The following is a 23,928-nucleotide window of genomic DNA, read 5'->3' as shown; positions in this document are numbered from 1 at the left end:
AGCCCCTCCCCCACAGAAACAAGCAGGAATACAGGGGGACTCCTTCCAAACCCCTCTGTCCTTCCGGGCTATGTTGGGGCTCGGGGGCACCAGCGGAGACCAGGACGCTGGGGGTGGGGGAGCTGAGTCTTCCTTTCCCAACCCCAGGCAATCCTTTTTCCTCTCTGAGCACTCCCGTCTAGCTCTGAGTGCAGGGGTGGTGAGGTAGCAATGATTCCTGGGGGAGGGGGGGGGAGTTGCCAATGATAGGAGTGTGCTGCATTTCTCAAGTGTTGGGATAGAAGCCCAGGATGTCCCCGCAGACACAGAGCCAGAAAGGAGAGGCAGAGGCAGTCACTCAGGCAGGAGCAGCAGGATGCTCCAGATGTTTTTATTGGGGCTCGAGCACGGCATGACAGTGGGGGACATCCAGACAGGGCGGCAGAGCCCAGCCTCGGCATGCCTCAGACACACATGACGGGACAGCTCTAGAAAAGGACTGACCAACACTAGGAAGGGACAGGGTGGGAGGTGGGGGGCGTGGAGTGGGGAGGGAGGGCCGCGGGAGGGGCAGAGGCCAAGGTCGAAGGGGTCACCCGGCCTCTGCTATTGCACGGTCCTCTGACCACCGGCCAGGAAGTACAGTATTGCAACTGGTCTCCACTCGCCCGAGGCGTCCCCTTCTCAGACCCCTGAGCCGGATGGGCAGACAGACCTCTTCCCTGCCCGTCTGCCCAGCAGCATCTTTGAAAACAAACGGACGAAGGGGACAGAACAAAAACTCCCAAAAAAAAAAAAAAAAAAAAAAGACAAAACGCCCCCCTCAGTCCAGGACAGAGGTAAGGGGGAGGAAGGAGTGGAAGGAGCGGCCAAGGAGCCCCTGGAAGTCCCCCCCAAACTGAGGCGAGGGTGGGAGGTAGAACCCCAATCTGGGGTGGGATGGGGCTAGTGGGGAAGTGGCCCTGGGGGGAAAGCAGGCCTTCCACAGACCACAAGCCACAGGAGAAACCATCCCAAGAGGGCAAGTCTAGCCTGGGATCCCCCCCAGTGGGACTGGCTGGTCCCAGACGCTCTTTTCCTGGGACATTCCACATACATGTCCAGCAGAAATAAGGAGTCAGTGAAGGGGAAGGGGATGAAGGTCAGGGGGCCTGGGGGTGGGGCCTGGGCTGGGGGAGACACAGTCTGACAAAGACGACAGACCACCAAAAGCACGTGCACTACACACGAGAGTATAGTATGTATGAATATAGATGCTATATGTGCATATATATCTCTTCAATGTACAACAGAACAGAACATCAGGCCCAGATGGCTCTGGGCCCAGAGGGTCACATGGGAGGTTTTCCATCAGTCCTGGGCAAACAAGGATCTCTGAGTCTTTCTCAGCGAAAGATTCTTGCCAGGGTTCCAGAGTTTCCCTAAGCCTTGGCTTTCTGTCTGTCTGCCTGCCTCTCTCACGTTGGTGCCGCTTAAGAGAGGGTGAGGACTTCAGCCTGGGCATAGCTGGGCGAGAGGGCGTCTCGGCAGGTCTCTGTGTTTAAAGAGCACAGGGGTGAGACACTGGGACGCACGCTTTCAGCTCAACATTGCCTTCTGGGGGGGCAAGGAGTTCAGCAAAAGAAAGGGAGAAACAAAGAATGAGATGTTAGAAGGAAGCCAGCTGCTGACCCACAGCCTGTGGGCTAAGGACTAGGCCAGGAGCAGAGCTGGAAGGCAAGGGGACCCAGGGCGAAGAGGCGGGAAGCACAGGGATGGGTCAGGGAATGGGGTGAGCCCCTCCGGCCGCCCATAGCTGCCTACCCATAGCTGCCTACCCGGAGCTAGGCCAAGTGACTCCTAGGTCATGTTACAGCTAATCTCCATATGTACTCAGGTAATGAGCTCCAGGAATCCCCAGCCCTCAGGTCGTCACAACTCCAGTGTGGTGGGCAGGAGGACCACAGCCCTGCAGCCTGGCATGGAGGCACTGGGGGGAGGTTCCTAGCATGGCCTGTGGTCCAACCTGGGCTCCCACACAGCTCCTGAACCCCCACAGAGCTCCACCCGCCATCACCAGCTGGAGCCATTCCACTGTCCCGGGGGGCTAGTGAAGAAGGTCCCTAAGTGTGCTGCCTTGTGGTGCCCAGCCCCTCTTCCTCAATCTGGCAGGAACAGAGTTGGAGCAGCTGGAAGGTAGATACCAAAGGGGAAGGTCAGGGAGGACCCATGTGTCCATCTCAGGAGACAAAGCCAGAAAAAAGCATCTTATTGAGAAACCCAAAGCACAGTGAGCCCTTCTTGCCATCCCCTCCTCAGCCTGGAGTGTCAGTGGCGTGGGCCTTCCCTTCTTTTACCTTCCCAGCACTGACACAGGAAGGGCAGGCAAGAAGGCTGCCAAAGGGGCAGGGATTTCGGGGTGATACTCTGGCCAGGGCAGAGGAGGCCCCCCTCTCCCAGGGGACTCTGGGAAGGGCAGCCCAGGGGCCAACAGGTGACTCCTGGAGTCCCAGCCCTCGGGCTGGTATTCCGTCTCCCCTCTGACTCCTGCTTCTATGCTGAATGGACTCCTCCCACCCCCACAACCCTGGCTTCAGCTCACAGCCCAGGGGAAGAGCTCCTCCTCAATGCCCAGAGTTGAGAAATGCCTCTAAGGTTGTTAGTAAGGTTAAAAGCTCCTATCTGGGCTGCTTCCCTGCTCTGCCAGGACAGCATGGGCCCCAGCTTTGGGGGAAAAGCTTCTCAGAGACAAAGTAATGGTTACAGGTCCAAGTCCTCATGCAACACAAAGCAAACTGTGCTCTCAGATTATAGGCAGAGGAGAGAGTCTTTCCCTGAGGAGTGAGGCCCCAGGTCTGGATAAGTTGAGGCCTGGGCAAGCAGCCACCTCCCTAGGCAGGGCCCGGTATACAGTGGGTCTCTATAAATCGAGGACTCACTTCGCCCCTTCCCAGGGCCCAGAGGTCCTGAGAGGTTGCTGTGGCAGATGGCCTACTCCGCCGTCATTAGCTAGGTCCTGTGTTTCCCCACCAGAAGCCAGAGAACCAGTGTGGGGACAGGCAGGAGCCCATCTCCCAAAGGTAGAGGGGCTCCAACCCAGCACTCCCATATCATGTTGCCCAGGGACAGCTGTACCCACCAGAGGGGTGCCATGAGCATGCCCGTCCCTGTGGGAGGGAAGAGAGGGAAAGAGGTGGGTGCCGTGGAAACTTGGACTCCTGACAACTTGAGGGCCGTTTCAGAAATAGCCGCCTCAGCTCCCTGAGCCAGGAAAGCAGGCCCAAGCACAGAAGCGCTGTGGGGCTCCCGCTGAGCTGGACACCACATCCCTGCTGGGGCCGGGACCCCAGGGCCAGGGACCCCTGCTGAGACAGGACTGAATCTGTCCTCACCTAGGAGAAGCAGTTGGGCTCTCAGCCCCAGCTTTGATAGGGCTCCTAGAGTCTCCATCCTGCTCCACATGGCTTCCCTGCCCCTGTCACTTGAAGGGGCCTGTCCCCTCTTGAAGGGTGGTCACATGGATGCCCCCATATTTTCTCACCTCTTGGGGGGACATCTCATTCTGAGAGCAAGCCAGAGACAGGCCCATGGACCGCAGCAGGGTTGGGGTATCCCCAGGACCCGCTGCAGACTTTTCTGGAAGGCACATTCCTGTGTCTGCCCCAGGCTGAAGAAGACAGAGGGCACTGAAAGGGGGGTGGTCCTGGCAGAGCCTTTTCACAATATCCAACTTTCATGAAATGATCTGGACTTTCTGCCCAGTTCACCTTTCAGGGGCACCTCCACACTCCCCAGCCTCCTGCTGAGTCCCTTGAAGGCTGTCTTGCCATTCTTACCTTTGCCCACCCTGGAAGGAGCAGTTATGGACCTTAGTCATTCCCTCTCCAAAGCTGCGTAATCTGACTCTAAAAATTGCGAGGCTCCGCTGTCAGGTCTAATTCCCATCAGGTAAAACAGGAATGTCTTGGCTGAGGCCTTCTCGGGTCCTGGGACAGAGGGGGCCTGGAGAGCCTCCCCCAGTTCACTGCTAGAGAGGGGCCCCCTGCAGCCCAGCCCCGCCCTGCCTGGGAGTGACAGGATGCTTATGTAGGAGCAGGAGGGGGTGGGTTGGCTTCTGTCCCCACACTTCCCCTCAGCTGCCCCTGCCCAGAGCGCACCCCTTCTCCCTCAATGACTCACACACCTGTTGTGCTCCCGGGCTCGTTAGGTAAATGAATACACTTAATTATAGAAATTAGATGAGTCTCTGGCTCTGGCAGCCATCCAGAGCGCAGAGGCTGGGTGGGAGCGGCAGGTGACTCAGGCAGGGCTGGGAGTCTGAGGCAGCAGGAGGAGGAGGGAAGAAAAACTCGTGGAAGCAGAGAGAGCAGCGCAGGAGAGATCTGGCTGCTGGGGTGCAGATGGGGCAGATGGGATGCCAGGTTCTGCCGCCACAGGGTGTCACTCCCGGGAGGAGGGCATTCCCATGCCCCGGCAGCCAGCCAATTGTGGGGCCCTAGGGACCCCACCTGCATGCCAGGCCAGAGCTGGAGAGCATCAGGCCTCCTCTCCCAGGGGGCCACCGCTCCCCTGACCAGCCAGCTCCCTGTGCACCAGCAGAGATGGGGCACCTGTGGGACAGCCTTATTCTTTGCTGGTCTGGGAGTGGGATGGACAGACAGACAGACAGAGATAGTCAGTCGTAGGCTGGTTACCGACTGAAGGCCACGAGGAGTGGAAATGCATTCCCTGGGATGAAGGTGGGACCTTGAGGGGAGGCAAGGCTCAGAGGCACAAGTCCCAGGGGGCAGTGGTGGGTAATGCCAGCAGCTCCGGCGCAGGCCGGGCACCAGTGCGGGAGGAGCCCTGGGAATAATCTCCCCCTTGCTCTCAGGCTCCAGAGCCGAATGTTCTGGGGAGTTGGGTGCTGTCGGGGAGAGGCTTGGGGGTCTGGGTTCTCCTGCCTCCTGCCCGGCTCCCTTGGGCCTACGGAAAAATGAGGGCTGGAGGGCATGTGAGCATGGCGTGTGCCCAGAGGTGGGGAGAGCCGGGGGCACAGCTAAGGGCCCGGGTGCCCGGGTGGAGGGCTGGTGAGAGGGTGGAAGGGGTGGGAGAGTAGGAGCTTTCTCGGAGGATAGGGTGAGCTGTATCTCGATGCCAGTGGAGACAGCCCCAGACTGGTTCCAGCTGCTCCTGCTATGCTGTTTAGACTCCGGGATTTTGCACAGCCTTGGTGAAGAAAAGGCACATGGGTCAGAGAGGATGGCCCCTCATCTGAGCAGCTCCGTGGGATCCATGCTCCAGGGGGGCCCTGTGGTGCAGGGAGCCCCACACTGGTTGAGGGATCTGGCCTGCCTGGGGAAGGCTCCCTGACTTTCCCTGCGTTCCAGGTCATTTGGGCTCCAGAGGACAGACCTCAGGGCCCCCCCAGCTGATTTCTGCTCTGCCACTGTCCCCAGGTAAGCTCCCCTCCAGCCACCCAAAGACCCCATAACCTCCAGCAGCCCTCTTCTCCATCCTAAGCAACCCCAGTCAGCACCAGTCCCCTTCCTCCCAGGAAGTTCAGACTGTGATCCTCAGGAGCCGGAGTCTAACCATGGGGTCTGTGCCCATGGCTGAAGGAGCCCCGGGCTCCCCGCTCCAGCTCCTACACGGAGCCTGAATGCAGAGAAGGGAGGCACGGTCTGGCACAGGGAAAGTTGCCGAGTGCTTCCTGGGAGTTTGGCGATGCTAACTGCCACGCTTGCTTAGCAGGGCCTGTTTCCCAGCAACCCACCTGTTCCTTCTCGAAGGTCACTCTAATTGGCTGAGCTACATGCTTGTTGCCAAGAAGCAGTGTGGAGGCATCTTGAAAATAAAACAGCCGGGCCACACAGGCACCCAGAGGGATCTGGCGCTGTGTGCGATCCAGACTCTCCTGCCCATGCCCACACACGTGCGACCCCGGCCCTGGGTGTGACCCACTGCAGCTTCTTCCACGCTGCCACTGAGCCCCTCACAATACCAGCAGGAAAACTGCGGTGCTCAGCACTCGGCTCAAGTCCTACATGGGAGGTGGGGATCCCTCCTGCCCCACAGGAGTACCTAGGGCCTCTGGGCCCTCTCCTTCCAGAGGGCTGCCAGAGGGCTGCTCCCGCTGCTGCCACCCAATAGGACATAAGTCCAGCAGAGCAGGACACATACCCCTCAGGGCCTGGTGAGGGTCACAGTGCCCTGGAAATCCCATGGGGCCAGGGGCCAGGAAGGTGCCTTGCAGGCTGGGATGGGCAAGCAAGGGGACATCCTTGGAAGGACCTAGGCATCCTGGGCTAATCCCACAGCAGCCCCTGCCCCACTTCATTCAACCCAGATTTGGTCTGGAGCTTGGGGCTAGTGAGAAGTTTGGTAGGGGTGGGGGAAGCAAATTTGGCTAAAAAAGGGCAGATTAAGAAGTGGCCTGAGGGGCGCCTGGGTGGCTCAGTGGGTTAAGCCTCTGCCTTCAGCTCAGGTCATGATCTCAGGGTCCTGGGATCGAGTCCCGCATCGGGCTCTCTACTCAGCAGGGAGCCTGCTTCCTCCTCTCTCTCTCTCTGCCTGCCTCTCTGCCTGCTTGTGATCTCTCTGTCAAATAAATAAATAAAATCTTTAAAAAAAAAAAAGAAGTGGCCTGAGAACCCAGGGACAAGCTTTTTGGGGGGGGGGGGGGGCTCAAGGTTTATCCCAGAACTAAGTGTTTAGGCAGGTTATGTCACAGGAACAGGGCACAAAAGACAAAAAAAGGATCAGGAATGGGGCAGGAGCACCTGCTTTTGACACTTCTGTTCTCAGCCACTACTGGCCCTCAACCATCCTCGGTCATTTCTGACCCCCTTTTGGCAGGTGAGGAATACCCAGCTCCACCGCCCGGCTTCTGCCCTGTTTCTGCTGCAGCCTGGGGCCTGCTGGTAGAATTTCAACCTTCCCTTATGGAGAGATCACGCTACTTCCCAGAACCCTGGAGGGGTTCCTTCAGAACACACTTAAGAGGGATACACATTCCATACCTACTCCTACCCCAATCCCCACCTCCTGGTCACCTTCTGGCCCTGCCTCAAGAGGCCTGTAGAGCTGGGGGGGACCCTCCTGGGCTCTTGGGCCCCCCACCCCCACCCCATGAGGGATGGCAGAGATAGGGCCTATCCTAGGCTCTCCGAAGACCGCATACCAGCAGCTCATTCTTACCCTGACTCCTGAATGTTGTTGGCATCTCTCGGGACTACTTACTTAGGAAATCCTAGCTGTGTTTCAGGGAGGTCTAGGGAAAGGGTGGCTGTGACCCCGGGGAGCCAGACCTCAAGGTCGCAGCAGGCACCAGAGGGAGAGGTGGTGATAAAATGAAGGGCAAAGGCAGGGCCCCCTGATTTGGTATCCCCTTACCCTCTAGCACTTGTCTTCCCCGTGCGCAACTGGGGTGGGTTGTGCTGGGCTCTGTGTACCTCCAGGGGATGGCCTGAGGCCTTTCTAATCCAGGGACTGGGAGATCAGAGTACCCATCTTAAAAGTGGGGGCACGTCCAAGGCCGAGGAGATGGTGGCCAAGGCCTCAGGGGAGGAGGGGACCTCAAGTTCTGTGGGGGACACTGGGGAGACTCAGCTCCCCGGGGGCTCCCCACCTGCCCGGCCTGGGGAGCCATACCTTTCCGGACACTACCATCAGCACAGGCATAGTCCCCGGCGCTGAGCAGGAAGCAGGCGGCTGCCTTCTTGTTTTTGTCTCGGGGGCCAGAGCGTCGCAGGGCCCGGCGCTCCTCAGGGGTGGGGGCAGAGGCCAGGGGCTGGGTGAGGCCAGCTCCCTCCTCATCTGACAGCACCGCATTGGCATCACCGTTCTGCTTGGAGTCTAAAGGGGGCAGACAGAAAGGAGGCTGTGTGAGGGGCTGCCCAGGCCTTCCCCATGGGCTTGCCTGGGGTCTCAGATCCCAGACTGAGAGTGTCAATTCCCCCACCCAGGAGGGCCTGGCATCTGCCTGGGAGGGCGGGGGGCTGGGGGCAGGGTCCCTGCCTCCTTCTCAGCCTTGGCCTAGCACCTTTCCCAGGACACCGAGTTACAGATACCCGAAGCAGGGGTTCCTAAAATCTGTCTGCTGAGGGCTGCCCCAAGGGATTAGCCTGAGGCAGGTGGCAGACTGTTTCCTCCTTGGGTCTGGCTCAGGCTGACACTTGGATGAGAGAACGCCTGGCTTGCTGGGATGAGGGCTGGCATTGTCAGGGTTAAACCGAGAAAAGTGGCTTCCTCAGCCATCTCCCTGGGCCCCCTAAAGGCAGTTACTTTTGTTCACTGGGCATAGAAGGCAGAGTCGAGTGCCTGAAGGATTCAGAGCCCTCTTCTTGGGGCTCTCCTGCCTGGGGAAGACCCTGAACCGGAGATGCTCCAGTGCAGCTCCCACTGCTGTGGGCTTCTAGACCCAAACCCCTGGCCTCCGTCAGGCAGCAGCACGGGGGTGCCCTCAGCTCTGGAGAGGGGCCCACTCCGTCTAAAGGCAGTGGCCTCGGCATCTGCCACAAATGCCCTGACCATGGCCAAACGGTTAGGGTCAGGCTGAGGCATAGCTGACGGGGCCATGGTAAGTGTGCATCGAGGAGCTGGTGCTGGGCCTTCTCCATTCTGACACTAGGTTTCCCTCTGAGCTCTGAACGGGCCTCGGGGTACAGCTGAAATCCCCTGGGGCACTGGCTGGGAGATTTACATTCAGGGATCAAAGAAGGAGGTACCACTTTGGTGGGGGAGAAGGGGGGAGCCTGAGGGGTCCTGTTCCATCAAGGTCTCTGGAAGACCCAGGCCCCCAAATGACCCCACAGAGTGAGTAGCCCCAGCATGTACGCCGGGTCCCAACCAACAGGCCAAGTGAGAGTCTCGAGTCAGGCATCCCCCGGCAGAGGATGAGTCCCACTTTGCCCCCAGAGCTTGGCTGTAGAAGCTACTACCTTTGTCTCCTGGCCCACCCCCAGCTCCTGGGAAGGCTTGGCATCCAAGGGCTCCCCAGACTAGGAATCCTAGACCTTCCTCGGGAGCCCACCGCATATTTAATCCTCAGGTTCCCGCTCTCCATCCTAACTCTAAGTTGCTGCCGGTTAAGCCAATTTCCTTTCCCATCTCTTAACTCGGGTGGAAGCCATCTTCCCAAGGGCGGCCTTTCCCATCCTTCAAGAAGGTTCCAGGCCCTCAGGCCCTCCCCTTCCAGGATGCAGAGGCCACTTCTTCCACCCTTCCTTTTCCCCTGCCTGACTCTGTCTGGCTGTTCCCTCTTGGTTCCCTCCCATCCCATGTGAAACCCTGAGCCCAGGACTCAATCTAGTTTGTGCTGAACAGAAGGCAGCCTCCCACTGCTGTTACGTTATCACATTTATTAGGCCAAGAGACATCAGACTCCAGTGTTTGGAAAGAAATGATTCATGCGTTGATGCACCTTGGAAGAACAGCTGTCCCTGCTGTCTAGCTAATAACGACAAGGCCTGGTGCTTGTAAAGTGGCTTTTCCTTCTCAAAGCCCTCTCACATCTGTCATTTGTTTGGGTCTCATCAACGTCTTGGGAGTAGGAGATCATTCCCATTTACCAGGTGAGGACCAGAGAGGGTAAGTGACTGGCCTCAGGTCACGCAGCACAGCAGCCAAAGTGGTACTGGAATTTACAACCCCATGCACTGCCCATCACAGCCTAAATTGAGTGGGACATTCACTCCCCAAACCCCGAAGTTCAGAAAGCTACTCGAACACCAGAAGATAGAGATGGGCCTCAATACTTTGCACTCTTAAAGGCAAAGTATCCTCAGGGAAGCCCAGAGTAGTAAAGCACAACCCCAAATTCCAAGGGCCTTAGTTCATCTGGGGACTCCCTGGGCCACGGGGGGAGAGGTGGCTTTCCTTCCCAACCCCCAATCTCACCTGCCCGTTTCCTCTCAACCATACCCTCTTCTGGGGCAGGGGGACTGGTGTCACTGTAGGTGCTGTCCCGGGGCGAAGTCTCCTCAGACTTGCAGTAGATGGGTGACTCAAGATGGGGCGGCCGGGGCACATGCTTCTTTCTTTTCTTAGGCAGCTTCTGCTTGGCCATGGCCAGGGAGTAGTACATGCCGAAGTTGTTGACAATGACCGGCACAGGCATGGCGATGGTGAGTACACCAGCCAGTGCACACAGCGCCCCCACCAGCATGCCTGACCAGGTCTTGGGGTACATGTCCCCATAGCCCAGCGTCGTCATGGTGACCACAGCCCACCAGAAGCCGATGGGGATGTTCTTGAAGTCGGTGTGGTCATTGCCCCGTGGGTCGGAGGGCCTGGCGCCAATGCGCTCGGCATAGTAGATCATGGTGGCGAAGATGAGCACCCCCAGCGCCAGGAAGATGATGAGCAGCAGGAACTCGTTGGTGCTGGCGCGCAGGGTGTGGCCTAGCACGCGCAGGCCCACGAAGTGGCGCGTGAGCTTGAAGATGCGCAAGATACGCACGAAGCGCACGACGCGCAGGAAGCCCAGCACGTCTCGGGCTGCCTTGGAGGACAGGCCGCTCAGCCCCACCTCCAGGTAGAAGGGCAGGATGGCCACGAAGTCGATGATGTTTAGCAGGTTCTTGACGAAGTCCAGCGTGTCCGGGCAGCACACGATGCGCACCAGGAACTCCAGCGTGAACCACAGCACGCACACCCCCTCGATGTACGTCAGGATGGGCTCTGTCTCCACCTCCCGCCGAAAGTGCACGCTGGTGGTGTTCCCTACCCGGTGGATCTCGGTCACGTTGCGGTCGATGTTAAAGGCCTCGTGGGTCTCCAGGCAGAAGGTGGTGATGGAGACCAAGATGAAGAAGAGAGAGGCGAAGGCCACCACCTGTGAGGCAAGGAGGAGAGCGGGGTGGCTATCAGCGCAGGGGGAAGGGGTTAGGGGGGGTTCTCTTGTGCACGGGGGTGGAGGAGGTGGGGCAGGAGTGACCAAGCAGTTGTCAGGTGGCGAGAGGCAGGATTAAGGTACACAGTAGGGGCTGAAACCCCTTCCCTAGACGGTCTCTATCCATCTGCTTGGGTGTTTTAAGGTAGTACTTCCCAATCTTTGTCCTGGTGCACAGAAGATCTCAAGATAGTCAAGTGGACCGGAACAGTAGCTGCCGGGCCCCGCCTCTTAAGCGGCCCCGCCCCCTGCCCAGCTCCGTGCTCCTGCAGTGCTGTGAAGCCTCAAAGCTTCCTAAACTGTAACCGGTATATAAACCATCTGGGAATCTTGTCAACATGTGATTCTGATTCAGGAGGTCAAGGGCAGGGCCTGTCATTCTGCTTTTCTAAGAAACTCGCAAGTGAGGCTGCTGGTCCACAGACTACACTTGGAGGAACCAGACTTTAAGACAAAGCGAGGCCCAGGACCAGCAGCAGCCCGGCCTGAGAACTAGTTAGAAATGCAAATTCTCGGGCCCTGCGTAAACTTACTGAATGAGACACACTGGGCCCACATAATCTGTTTTAACAAACCTTCCAGGTAATTCTGATGCATGCTAAGCTCTGAGGTCTGCTGCATTAAGGGATATGCCCAGAGACAGGGGGCTGGTGGGAATGACCTGTGGCCTCTCTCTGCCAGCTGAGTCTTTAAGCTCCAGCCATGAACCACCCCCACCTCCTTAGGCCCCAGATACCAGTCCCCCTCCCCTGCCTCTCAGTTTAGAATGTCCCAGACAGTGAGAAGAGTCTGAAGGAAGACAGCATGCTCCACGGCAGGAGACAGAGGGAATGTGCTCAGAATAAACTGAGCTCCAACAAAAAATAAACTGCACCCATTGGGATCAGAATGTGGCAGCGGCTGGTCCGGACAGCTGCTGGGATCTCAGCTAGAACGATGACAGCAGCACTCGGCAGAGGTTTAAGTGTCCAATCATTATGAATGGAGAGGAAATACATGTGTAATAACACCAATTAGGGAGCCTTCATCTGTTATTCACCACTGTCAGGGTACCTTTTGCCAAGGTCTACGCCCCCTGCTGCGGCCCGCCCTCCCCGAACAGAGGGCTGTACTTCAAACAGTTGCATAAGGAAGGACTGTGGCCCCTCCACCACTTGGCAACCCCCCACGCCTGCCCCGCCCTGATTTCCACCTGACTACGGCATTGCCTCCTGTCTAATGGTGGCTCTCGGAGATGCTCTGCTCCCTGAGAGTCTGCGCTGGGAGGGAGAGAAGGCATGCCTTGCTCTTACTTCTGCTGAACACCAATGGGAGCTCCTACAAGGGAAGCTGGGAAAATGAAGCAGCAGCATCTCCCGGGCTTCTGAAGCAGGAGCGAGTCTGAGGAGAGAACTTGGGAATGCACATTCATTAGCTGTCTATTCCGTCCTGGCATGGCTGGGTACGGGTACATGTTACCGCCTTCAGTCCCCCCGGTGACCCTATGACGATGTAAGCCTCGTCATCTCACTTCACGGATGGGGAACTGAGTATCAAAGAGGTTCTGTGTTTGCCTGAGGTAACACAGCCTGGAAAGGGTGGAAACCACACTTGAACTCACCACGGTTTAACTTCAGAGGCTGTACCTTCTCTTTACAACACACTGTCTTCACCACCTCCCAGGCAGGATCTGTTCATAGACCCAGGACAGTCTTCTCTGAACCGTCAGCACTGCCCCCAGCCAACTCCCTGATGAGTGCTACTTCAACCTTAGAGATGTGTACCTTTGGATTAAGACAGACACCCATCACACACTAAGATCTCTTGTGTGTTACCCTTGAACAGGGACAAGTTGATGAGATCAGCGAGCAAGGAGAAGGGAGGTGGCAGGCCACAGATAACAATTCCCCTCCTTGAACAACTTTGCCTGGGGCTTCTCCTGTCTCCTGCTTTCCTGTAAAGGTAAATTTCAACTTCCTTTTCTGACCTCATTTTACTTCCCTGAGCAATGGGCTGGCCAGGCACTACAAGTTATGTGGGCCTTAGGCAAACGGCTCCAGCTGCGGGCTCTCCACGGCCATCCAGAGATGAATTGGTGGAGGGACCTGTCTGGTGGCGGCAGGGATGCTGGCAACCCAGAGTCCCGGCACTGCCCACTCCCCCATCCCCAGAAGCAGAGGCGGTTGGGGTAAGGGGTGGGGCCAGCATATCCCGGCTCTGCCAGGGAGCATGGGAAGCAGGAGCTCACTATCTCCGCTCGCCGTCTCGGAGGATAAGTTAGCCAGGAGAGTTGGCCCACGGGGGAGCTGAGCGTGAAGTTAATTAGTGATTTGGAAAAACAAGGTCAGGAAGAGCTGCCAAGGGGCTGAGCAGAGGGCACAGAGAGGGGGGGAGGGAGGGAGGCCCATGTGCCCAACTCCTTCCAAGTTCCTTTCTCCTCCCACGTTAGGGAACAACTCCCCGAATTCCCGCAGTATTCACTCACTTTTGCTGTGTTTTTAAAACACAACTCTTTATCTATTTACTCCTACCACTCACTTCCGCCCTTCCTGAAGGTGGGGCAGGGAAAGGGTAGCCACCCACGTGTGCCCATTTCTTAGGGCAGCAGACTCACGGGAGAGGGCAGATGACTGGCTCAGGATCGAACTGAGGCCACGGCTCCTGCCTCTCAGCTCAGAGTTCTTTCCACTTGGCCCTCTAACCAAACAAATAGGGACGGTCCACTCCTCCTTGGTGACCCCGTCATGTGACTGCTCTGGGGCTGGCAGCCGGCGCCGGGCAGGCCCCAGAAAGCCGTCCCTCCCCGAGGAGACAGACAGACCTGAGGCTAAGCTGTGACAAATGCAGGCATCTGGGCCCTGGCCACGTTGCTACCGGTTAAGTCCTGAGGTTATGGGTCCCCCTTTGGGACCCCAGTTATTCTTTTCTCCCCTAAGTTTTCCCCAAACTGCACTATTTCCTAAGTGGTGGTCCTAAACAAACTCAATCAAGGCCCTTCACCAGGCCTTCCCCTCTGGCAGTAGGGACACTGCTTTTTTTTCTCCCACTCTCTTGATTGAGGGCTTTGGGGGATAAAAAAGGGCCAAGGAAGAATGCAGTGGCTGCAAAAATCACCCCATTTAGGCATCAAGGCCTGGAGCTGGAGCTCTCTGAGCAGCCCTTACAAGGCCATCCTGGACAGCGAGCCACAAGCACCGGCACCTCCTCCCGATCCATTGGCCCCTGCCTACGAGAGAGCTAGCGCAAGGAGCTAAGTTGCCCTGGGGTCAGATGGCCTAGCCGCCCCCCCCCCCCCCCGCCCCGGGCCTTTGCTAGGTAAATGGTGTGCTCTGTACCTGTCTCTCTCTACAAAATGGGGACACACTAGAGCCCACCTCGTGGTGTTACTGAGGAACTAAAGGAGCTTCTAATGGCAAGTGTCTGGCACACAGTATGTGCTCAGTAAGACAATGACAGAGCCGAGGTGTGCGGGCCTCCACAGACCCCTGCCTGCAGCTTCTGACAGCCGAGTTGAATCTGAAGTGAGAAAAATCACAAAATCCCTGCTTTCTCCCCAGGGGAGGAGTGACTCACCCTGGTTCTCATGGCGGAAGCGGTCAGTTCTTTCTAAGACCTGAGGACACAGGGCATAGATTCTGCTGGAAGACAAAACTGCTCAAGTGGAATACCACTTGTGTGACCTGATCTGGCCAGCGGCTACTCTGTCCCTGCTGGAAGGCTAGAGGGTGCTCTCACCATCCTGGACAGGAAGTTCCTAGCAGGAAACCTAAAGGAAACTAGAGGGACTCCTGGGTGGCTCAGTTGGTTAAGCAGCTGCCTTCGGCTCAGGTCATGATCCCAGCGTCCTGGGATCGAGTCCCACATCGGGCTCCTTGCTCCGCGGGGAGCCTGCTTCTCCCTCTGACTCTGCCTTCCACTCTGTCTGCCTGTGCTCACTCTCGCTCGCTCTCTCTCTGACAAATAAATAAATAAAATCTTTAAAAAAAAAAAAATAATAAAGGAAACTAGAGGTGTGCAGGAAAGCGCTGCTCCTTCCAGCTTCCTGCTCCCTCAGACCCCACATGGCTGGTGCTATATCTTCTTGGGGACCCGCTGATCTGGAGACCCAGGTGCTTCAGCTCTCTTATCAGCCTCCTTCATCAAACTCATTCTGAGATAGCTGGTGGTGGAAATCTAAAGTCCCACACTTCTGGATCCAAGTTGGGCTCTGCTGCCGACTACCTGTGGGACCTTAGGCAAAGTTCTTAACCTCTCTGAGCCTTCAGATTTTTGCTCATAGAATGGAAACTGAGTGCCTACAATGTGCCAGACACTGTTCTGGGTGCTGGAGAACAGCAGGAAACAAAATAAATACCCCTGTACCCCAGTCCCTTAGGCCTTACATTCGAGTAGAAGGAAACTGTCAACAAATTAGTAAGCTATATCGTATGCCAGCTGCTCTAAGTGTTAGGAAGAAAAATAAGAGTCAAGGGGGTAAGGAGTATGAGGGTGAGGGAAGCATTTCAAATCGGGTGATGAGGCAAGGCCTCAGCCAAGTTGACATCTAAGCAGAGGTCTGAAGGAGTGAGAGAGGGGGTTATGTGAAGGTCCAGGAGAGCTCAAGAGTCAGAGAGAGCAGGCAGTGCAAAGGCCCTGAGGCTATAGTGTGCTTGATGTGTTGAGGGGATGAGACCAGTGCCCACCTGATGAGCTGTTTTAAGGATTAAAAGAAACGATATTTGTAAAACTCAGCACAGAGCCTGGAGTGTCTCAGGAATCTGGCACAGGCTGGGTCGGGGTGGGGAGGCTAGCAGGGAGGTGACAGACACCAGTCATTGGGAACTGAATACAATCAGCGGGGGCAGGGGAGGGGAGCCCAAGGAGAAAGGGCCAAGGAGACAGATGGACAGATAAACATAAGAAGACTCATGCCCAAAACCTATATTAAGGATGAAGTGTAGGAGAAGAGAAATTTGAGAACACAGCCAAAGATGCTTGCAGACGAATATCTGTGGGGATGGAATGAGGAGTTGAAGCTTCCGGGGAAGTGAGATCCTAGTGCCCAAGCAGAGCTGCAAAGGGAGCAGGCAGCCCCTGGGGGCTCAGAGGCAGGCAAGGAGAGAGAGTCTGCCAGGCAAGGCTCTCTCTGCTGCATCTGGGCTCCTGAATGAGGGCCTGCCCTGTGAGTCCAGGCCCAGCCTACATACCCCTGCTCCTCTCCCTTCACGGGCTCCCCTAGGAGCAGACCCTGGCCCCGGGACCTCCCATTCTGCTCCAGGAGCCAGAGCCAGCCTTACCCATGCCCACCTCCTGCCAAGCCAGCACATGGGGCTTCTCAGAGCCTCCGGGGTGCCGAGAACTGAGGAGTCCAGCCCCAGAAGGAATCCAGTCCAGCCCAGCTCACTGGCCAAGAACTTACCCAACCAAATGCAATTCCTGGCTATTGCCTATCCATATTCTGTGCTGTCCCATCTCTGCCCAGGCTGGTCCCCTGGCCAGAAAATTCACCCCTTCCCTAACTCTGCATGGTTAAGCGCTACCCACATTGGAAAACTTATTTATTTATATATTTATTTATAGCCTGCCTCCTTCTAAAAATTATTTAAGGGAGCTAAGTCATTATCCTGCAGGGCCTATCCAGCTTATCTTCTGCTTCCTCGGGGAAGCTTCCCCACCTGCCAACGCTCTCCCCCGCCTCGCCTCACCTCACACAGGACTGGGATTTATCGCTTTCTCCTCGCACCTCCTCTTGAACTTCATTTTTTAAGATGCCTGTGGCACCTCTCATGATCTTTCTTGTATTATTATTACTATTCCTCATCACCTAATTTTCCTCAGCTGCCATCTACTCCCCCTGACCTAGCTCTCTTCAGGAACAGGGACCACGTCTGACTCATCTTTATATTTATAGGGCCCAGCCTGGTGTCTGGCATGTAGTAAGTACTCAATAAATGTTTCCTGAATGCCCGGAGCCAAGGTGACTGCCTGCTTCTTCTCCTGGAGCCTGTTATGAGGAAACATGGTCAGCCCCACTAACTGGGGCTAGAGATGACAGGTATGCCCAGCAATACCTCCAAGCACGTGGGCTCTCAGACTCTGTGGCTTTCCAGGGTTGGCCAAGACCACTGCCTGATGGAGCCCTATGCCAGGGGCTGGGTCACTATCAGCAGGCTGGAAAACAAACAAAATAGAACAAAAAAACCTAGCGGGGAGCTGGGCCAAAGGTTGTGGTGGGCTGGCTGGTGCCCAGCATGTCAAGACAGCACTGTCCAAGGGTGGATGCCAGGGACCTGGGGACGCCCCCCCCCCCAATTGCCTGGCTCTGTTCCTGCCTGTTCTTCCCCCATTGCCCCAAAATAGCCCAAGTTTAGTTTAGCCCCTCCCCCACTTAACACCCCACCCCAAATGGTGACAAAGAGAAACACCTCATTATCCGGAGACAAGATGTTCAGAGGCAAATGTTGGTCTGTTGAGAACAGAAAAGAAAAACACAAAACAAACCCAGGAGGAGACTGGGAGGCTGCCTCAGGGCAGGGCAGCCACAGGCCTGCAGACTTGGCCTGACACCCCTCCTGCTCCCGGGAAGGCGCATGCTGGCACTCACTCCCTGGGGAAGACAGGGCAGCCAGCCTCCCAGGTTTGGCTTCCTGGCTCTCCCGAGCCCAGTGGGCTTGGATCCAGAGGGTCCTGCCCACCGACTGGCTAGTCCCAGGCAATGTCCGGGCCAGAGAGGCAGGGGGTCTTCTGAAGGAAGGAGCAGGAACAGAGCTCTGCATTTCTTTCCAAGAAGTCCTGTTTCATTCCCCTGCCTGGGCCAGGGGACACCTAGTCTCCTCTGGGAACTAAGTTCCCTTTCTTTTTGTTGAAGTCCCACAGTGAGAAAAAAAATAGAGAGCAAGATCAGAGGCAAGCAATTCTAAGGAGTGGGGGGATGGGAGCTTTAGTCTGGAGGGAGAAGTAAGGGGACAGGTGAGAGGAGAGAAGGCCCCCTTCTGGGGCCCCCAAAAGACAGAGACCTCCTGCAGATGTGGTACAAACACAGACATGGGTTCACTAGATCTGGGTTTGGAGCCTAGTTCCATGGCCAGCTGTGTGACCTTAGACAAGTCCCTGTGGGCCTCAGTTTCCTTCACTGTAGACTAAGGTGAATGATCCTGCCTCACATGGGACAGATGAGATTCGAAAGGAGGGGTGACAGCCCCTGACATGCAGTGGGGGCTGAATCCAGGTGAAAACCCAGCTCCAGCTGCTCCCGGGGGCAACAGGGACCCTTGGGTCACATCCTCTACTCAGAAGGGAAATGTTATGGGAAAACTAACCCAGGTACGGATTTAGCCACAGGAGATCGACTATCCTTCTCAATAGAGCTGATAACTGAGGCAAAGCCAGTCTTACTCCTAGGTCATCAAGAGGTTGGGGGTGAGAAACAGAAGTGTCTCCGGGGTCCCATTCCTCAGGTTTCCTGTCTGCCCTCAGGAAAAAAGGAAGGCCTATTTCAGCACTCTCAATACTGCCCAAACCCTCACTTGTCCCCCTCTGGGAAGCCACCGGGCTGTGGCAGAGCCTGGGACAACGAGCCCTGGGCAGGTGGGGACTGGGGACTGGATCAGCCATTCTATCATGTCGACTGCCAGGCCACGGAAACGGAAGCACAGCAGCGGCTGTCATGGGCCCGGCCCCAGTGAGGGGAGCAGGGCTGAGCACCCTGGCCTGCCTGGAGCCTGCCTGATGGGGAATGGCTCTGCAGGCCAGGCCAGGAGCGAGGCAACAGGCTCCACTCAGTCCATTTTCCGTTTGGATCTGTTTTGCTCCTGTCATGGCGTACTCCTCAGATGACCAGCTGCCAAGTGCAGAGAGATGCCCGGGGCAGAGCGCTGCTCCACTGCCCTCCCACTTCCAATGAACGCCCCAGGCCCCGAGGACCAGAGGTACTCCCACAGACCCAGGGGCCACTGCTGGAGAGGCCATGGTACCGGCCTGGGGGTAACAGACTTAAGCAGGGAGGGCACAGCCCCAGAACCTCAGAACACCCTCCAGGCCAGAATAAGGAACAAGCCAGCTCTCCATCTGAAGAACAGCACGTATGGTGGAAAGCACATGTGGCAGTCCGAGGAGCAGGGGCCTGGACTCCCAGTGGGCCACTATCCGGCTGTGTCATCTCAGGCAAGCTCTTTACCCTCCCGAGGCCCCAATCCACTACCCGGGGAGGACACCTCCCCCCTAAGTTTCCTGGGAGTGCTAGAGCTTAATGCAAAGTACAGTGAAGAGCAGTTACGAATTTTTTGAGATGATGTATTCCCACGTGTCTGTCCCAGGAACGGCTGAACCAGAAGGTTTGCCTCCCTCTTGTGCTCCTTAGCAGGAGACAATTCCTCTTTGAGGACAAATGCCATTAAGCTCCATATAGCTGTTCACATCAGTATTCACAACCAGAAAGCTGGAACCTAGGGAAGGTGTCCTGTTTGTGGTTACTTGTGTTTGACGACATCTAACGCCTCCGAATCCTGGTATCTTCATCACTTCAGTGGGGAGAATTAACCCTGCCTGGTCCCGGACTCCTAACCTCAATGAGAAGGCGCTGGCTGATGGGATTCCGTATCAAGAGGACAAGTATCTTGGGCTCCTGGAGGAACTGAAAGGGCCAGCTAGGCTCTGAGTTTGCTCAGAGAGCCCCTTGGCTGGCCTGCCCTGGGGTTTGTCTGGCAGAACATAAACTCACTGATGGAACATTCCCTTGGAATCCAAAAGAGGAGAACCAGAGAATGTGAAAAGTCCCCCAGAGACCCCAGAATGCCCAGAAATAGGACCCAACTCTCCTAACCACCTCACAGCATTCCTACCTCCCTGGCTTGTCCCCTTCCCCCATGTCTATGAAGACTCTTCCCCTCACCTCCAATTTGGAAAGAACCTTAATTCCACACTTGTCACTCTCCTCTAGCACACATAGCCTCGAGCTGACATGAGCAGGGTCAGTGAGGTGCAGGAGAAGTCCCCAGAACTCACAGCAGACCCTGGCCAGGCCATGCCCTGGGCCCTCACCTTCTGAGCTGATCTCAGGACTGTAGGAAAAGAAACAAAGGCAGTTCCCCAACCACCCCCCAGCCCCCAGCCGGCTTCACTCTCAGTCCTGAGAAAGTTCTCTGCCCACCAGGGGCCTCCCTGGGGGATGCCTGCAGCCCCAGCCTTATAGGCCTCCATCACGGGGACCTCTGTTCCTCCCAGGCAGGAGCTGCTTCTGCCCTGGTCTGACATTGACGCCAGCCTGGCCCACCCTGCAGTCTCATTTCGGTCTCCCATCCTCCCCTGGGTGGGGAAGTGGAACTTTTCCTTCCATGACTAGGCTGAGGCCCAGCCCAGGAGGTGCTGAGGAGGGTGACAGGGCTCTGAGACTCATTAACAGGACAACTGGGGATGCCAGAAGTGAGGACCAGCTTCCACAGCAAGACCCGAACCCTACACCCAAAACATGTTGTTCTTTCCTGTCTCCCAGACAGACCCCAGCCAGGCTTCAGGCTGCCAACCATGAAGCCAGACAACAGCCCCCAGGGTTCTCTTTTTTTAAAGAATCTTAAAGCAATCCTTCAGGAATTTTCTTTTTTTAAAGCTCTCCAAGCAGATCTCTGCCCCTCCACCCCCTTTCACCTAAGGGGGTTGGGAGAAACTGGACTGACTTGGGGGAGGAGGTGGTGGGAAGGGACTAGACCTGGCCTAGATCAACCTATGCCATCCCCCTCTGTTCCCCCATACACTCGTTTCAAGCAGTAACCTGAACCAGGGTTTTCTGGGAAGCCAGTCGGTGCTGCAGCAGGAAGAAAAGAAGTGGCAACACATCTGGGATCATGGCAGGCAGCCTGTGGCTGGCCACTGACCACAGGAGCCTGCAGTGCCCAGAACATTAGGCCCTCGCTGTCCAGCTGAAGCCAGGCCATCCCAGGTGACCAGGAAGCCTTCGGGGCATGGCATGGGACAGACATCTTGGCTTATCTCCCTGAAAAAAAGGGTTCTCCAGAAACCTGGATGAGAGGCCTGGGTGCTGGTCCCAGCCCCGTCTGTCATGGGCTGAAGCTGGCATCCCCTTTGCAAAACTCATACTTCACAGCATTCGGAGGTACCCCGAGCATTTAAAGGAGGTGGCCCTTAACACACCCAGTTTTCTTCCCCCCAAAACCTGCCTGCCTCAGGCAAAAGGCCTTATTCCAGCTCTCCAGGACGCTGGCCCTGTGGAGGAGCGGAGGGGTCAATGAAGACAGGCAGTCCGCATACAAAGAAGGGGGTGGATGAGCTCAGCTAAGGGTATCCCACTCCCTCTGAGGGGATGCGGCAAAGCAGGCAGCTGGGACGAGGGCCAAGTGGTAAGTCAAGTGTGTGCAATCTCCTGGTGAGGCGTGCAGGAGAGAGGCTGTGTGGGGGGAGTGGGGGGGGGGGTTGTGAGTCCCTTGGGGGCCCAGGGAAGCCGGAGGGAATTGGGAGGGAGGGAGAGGCCAGGTAAATCAGTTTCTGCCGGCCCCTCCCGGCCCCTATCCCCACTGCCACGGGCCCCCTTGCACCCCTGAGAGGAGACCCAGGCTCCTGCCACTCACCCTGGCCGCCCGGGAGGAGTAGGGATCCTCGAAGAGCGCCCACATGCGGGGCTGCCAGCCACGGCAGCCCCCGGACCCGGCGCCGGGGCCCGCACCTCCCTCGTGGGGCCCCAGGCGCTGCAGGGCCAGCTCGCGCTCCTCGTCGCCGGCCTCGTCGCCCGTCCCCGCGCCACCGCCGCCTCCGTCCGGGCTCTCGAAGATATCGAGCGCCTCCTCGGCGTCGCGGTGCTGGCGGTAGGTCATCCAGCAGCAGGGCTCCACATCGGTCTCGTCGATGCCCCAGAAGGTGAGCTCCTCCTCGAAAAGCGGCCCGCACACGTCGGCGGGGCAGTGCAGCTTGCCGGTGCGGTAGTAGTTGAGCACGTAAGCAAAGACGCCCGGGTGCCGGTCGAAGAAGAACTCGCAGCTCCCGCCGCCGCTGCTGCCGCTGCTGCCCGCACCGCCGCCATCAGACTCGGGCCGGCCCCCGCCGTCGGGATCGGCCAGCCAGGCGAGGCGGGTGCCCGGTAGGGTGCGCAGGGTGCTGCGGTAGGTCTCATGTCGCGTGCCGCCCACGTTGATGATGATCTTCTCCGACGCCTCGCCCTTGGCCATCTCCTCCTTCAGACATGTTTTGGACGGAGGCTTGTTCCCCGACTTGCGCCCACGGTAGGAGGAGACACACACCGAGCTGATCATAAGAAGCGCTGCGGGGCTTCGGCTTGGGGCGGCCGCTGCCCTCTAAACACCCTTCCCGAGGAGGCAGCGTCAGACGGGGGAGGGGGAGGAGGCGAGGAGGAGGCAGGAGGCGGCGGCGGCCCCCTCTGCGGCTTGGCCCTGCCCCTGCCTCCCCCCCGGGGCGCCGAGCAGGAGGAGTTGGGTTTCTCGGGTGCACAGGTGGTTGGGGTTTGGGCAGGCAGCTTCGGCAAGGAGGCAGGGAAGAAAAAGGCTAGCGTAGGACCCGGGCGAGGGGCCCAGGGAGGCAGGGGCAAATACACACCTCCCCTGCTAGGACTGGACACTCAGACGCTAGGGCTCTGGACACGCCCCCCCTTCACCCCCAGAAGGCGAGTTAGCGCACAGTCCAGGCGCACTGCGAGGGTCCGGGGAGCGCGCACGGCGCGCTCACACTCACACGGGCCACCCTCCGGCTCTCCCAGACCGTGCCGAGTCCCGGGAGCCGCCGGCTTCCCCGCGGCGGCGGCAGCGCAGCAGCAACAAGTTCTCGGAGCGGCTGCCCGGACCGGGCCGACGCTCTCACGGCAGCCGGAGCTCCGCGGGCCCGGGGTGCTTGCGGTCAACACGCGGCGGCGGCGGCGGCATGTGGCCTCTTCCCCCCATTCATAAATCCAGCGCAGGGCTCCGAAGGCGGGCGGGGCTGAGCGGAGCGCGGCGTTTAGGCAGGCGGGGGCTGCGCAGGGCGAGGCGGCCGCAGGAAAACAAGCGCGCCCGCAGGAGCGAGCCTCCGGTCCTGCGTCCGCCGCTCGGCAGCGGCTGGGAGCGGCGCTGGGCTGGCGCTGCGCAGCGGGGGCCGTGTTGGGGCGGGGGGGGCCTCAGACGGGGCGTCCTGCGCAGCGCCGAGCCTGGGGGGCGGAGCCGCTCCGGGGCGCGGGTTTCTGGGCTCCGGTGGCCGAGCGGCCAAGGACACCTGCAGGCTTCCCAGGCTGCGCCGATCGGGAGCTTCAGCGCAGCGCCCCAGCGCCGGGCTCCTGCGATCTGGCGGCGCTGGGAGCCACGCCATCCGCGCGTCTGCCCATCTCCGGGCGGGGTGCCGGCCTTGGCTCGCGACAGGAGGCGGGCGAAAGGTGGCCTAAGGGTAGAGGAGCCCTGGCGCCGGTGGGCTGGGGCTCAAGGGGGGCTCTCGATCTCCCTCCCGCGATGGTAGCGGATGCTACTCTTTGCTGGCGCCTTTTCCTCCCCGCCCCGCCTCGCCCGGGCGCGCCCTCCGCGGGGTGGGGTGGGCGGGGCGCGGCGCGGGGCCGACCGGGCTCGCTGCAGGGCCCCGGCGGCCGCAGAGCTCAGCCTTCCTCCGCCGAGCCGAGCCGAGCCGAGCCGAGGCGCGTAACCCCCTCGCCGCCAGCGCCCAGCCTGGCGCGCCGCCCCTGCGCGCCTCCGCCACCCTCCGCCCCCATCGGCCCGGCTACCCGCCTACCCCCGGCCCCACAGCTCCTCCCACTGCAGCCTCGGTGACACCCAAGCGCTCGCGGCCCCTGACCTCTAACCCCCGCCCGTCCCTTCTGGCTGCTCTGGTCTCCCCCTGCCCACTATTGTTGCGGTTTCATTGCGACGGACTGGAGAACAGGGAAGAAAGGGAGTGGAGAGACGGTGTCGCGAGGAAGAGGCTGCCCTCTCCTGTCCCAGACACCCTGTTGGGACTTCCTGACCACCCCGCCCCCATCTTGCGCCTCCGAGGCCCAACTAGGCCCAAGATGCCTGTACCCTTGGTACTGTCTCTGTCACCGTGGAATGCGAGACCTGCGGGCCTTGCGCAGAGAATTGGCTCCTGGTCTGGGCGGAAGAAAACCTGAGCTCTGGCACCCATGGGTATGGAGTGTGTCGTCCTGAAAGATCATTAGGTTA

General features: G+C 58.4%; 1 protein-coding gene across 5 annotated transcripts in view; it reads right to left on the bottom strand.

Moving 5' to 3' along the window:
* Window positions 1–23,447, bottom strand: part of KCNC4 (potassium voltage-gated channel subfamily C member 4) — a 53,300-nt gene extending 29,853 nt beyond the window's left edge. Inside the window, exons 1-4 of one of the 5 annotated variants that reach the window (XM_059136535.1) lie at window positions 21,370–23,445; window positions 9,838–10,774; window positions 7,591–7,794; window positions 343–1,575 (exon numbers count right to left, since the gene is read on the bottom strand). In XM_059136535.1, coding sequence (XP_058992518.1) covers window positions 1,520–1,575; window positions 7,591–7,794; window positions 9,838–10,774; window positions 21,370–22,047 — 1,875 coding nt within the window. In that variant the 5' untranslated portion in view covers window positions 22,048–23,445 and the 3' untranslated portion in view covers window positions 343–1,519. The other 4 variants (XM_059136534.1, XM_059136533.1, XM_059136532.1 and 1 more) reach the window with 4 other exon arrangements.
* Between the last annotated feature and the right edge of the window lie 481 nt (window positions 23,448–23,928).

Source organism: Mustela lutreola, chromosome 10 (genome assembly GCF_030435805.1).
Source record: "Mustela lutreola isolate mMusLut2 chromosome 10, mMusLut2.pri, whole genome shotgun sequence".
Classification (NCBI taxonomy): Eukaryota; Metazoa; Chordata; class Mammalia; order Carnivora; family Mustelidae; genus Mustela; species Mustela lutreola.
This window is presented reverse-complemented; position numbering and strand designations above follow the sequence as displayed.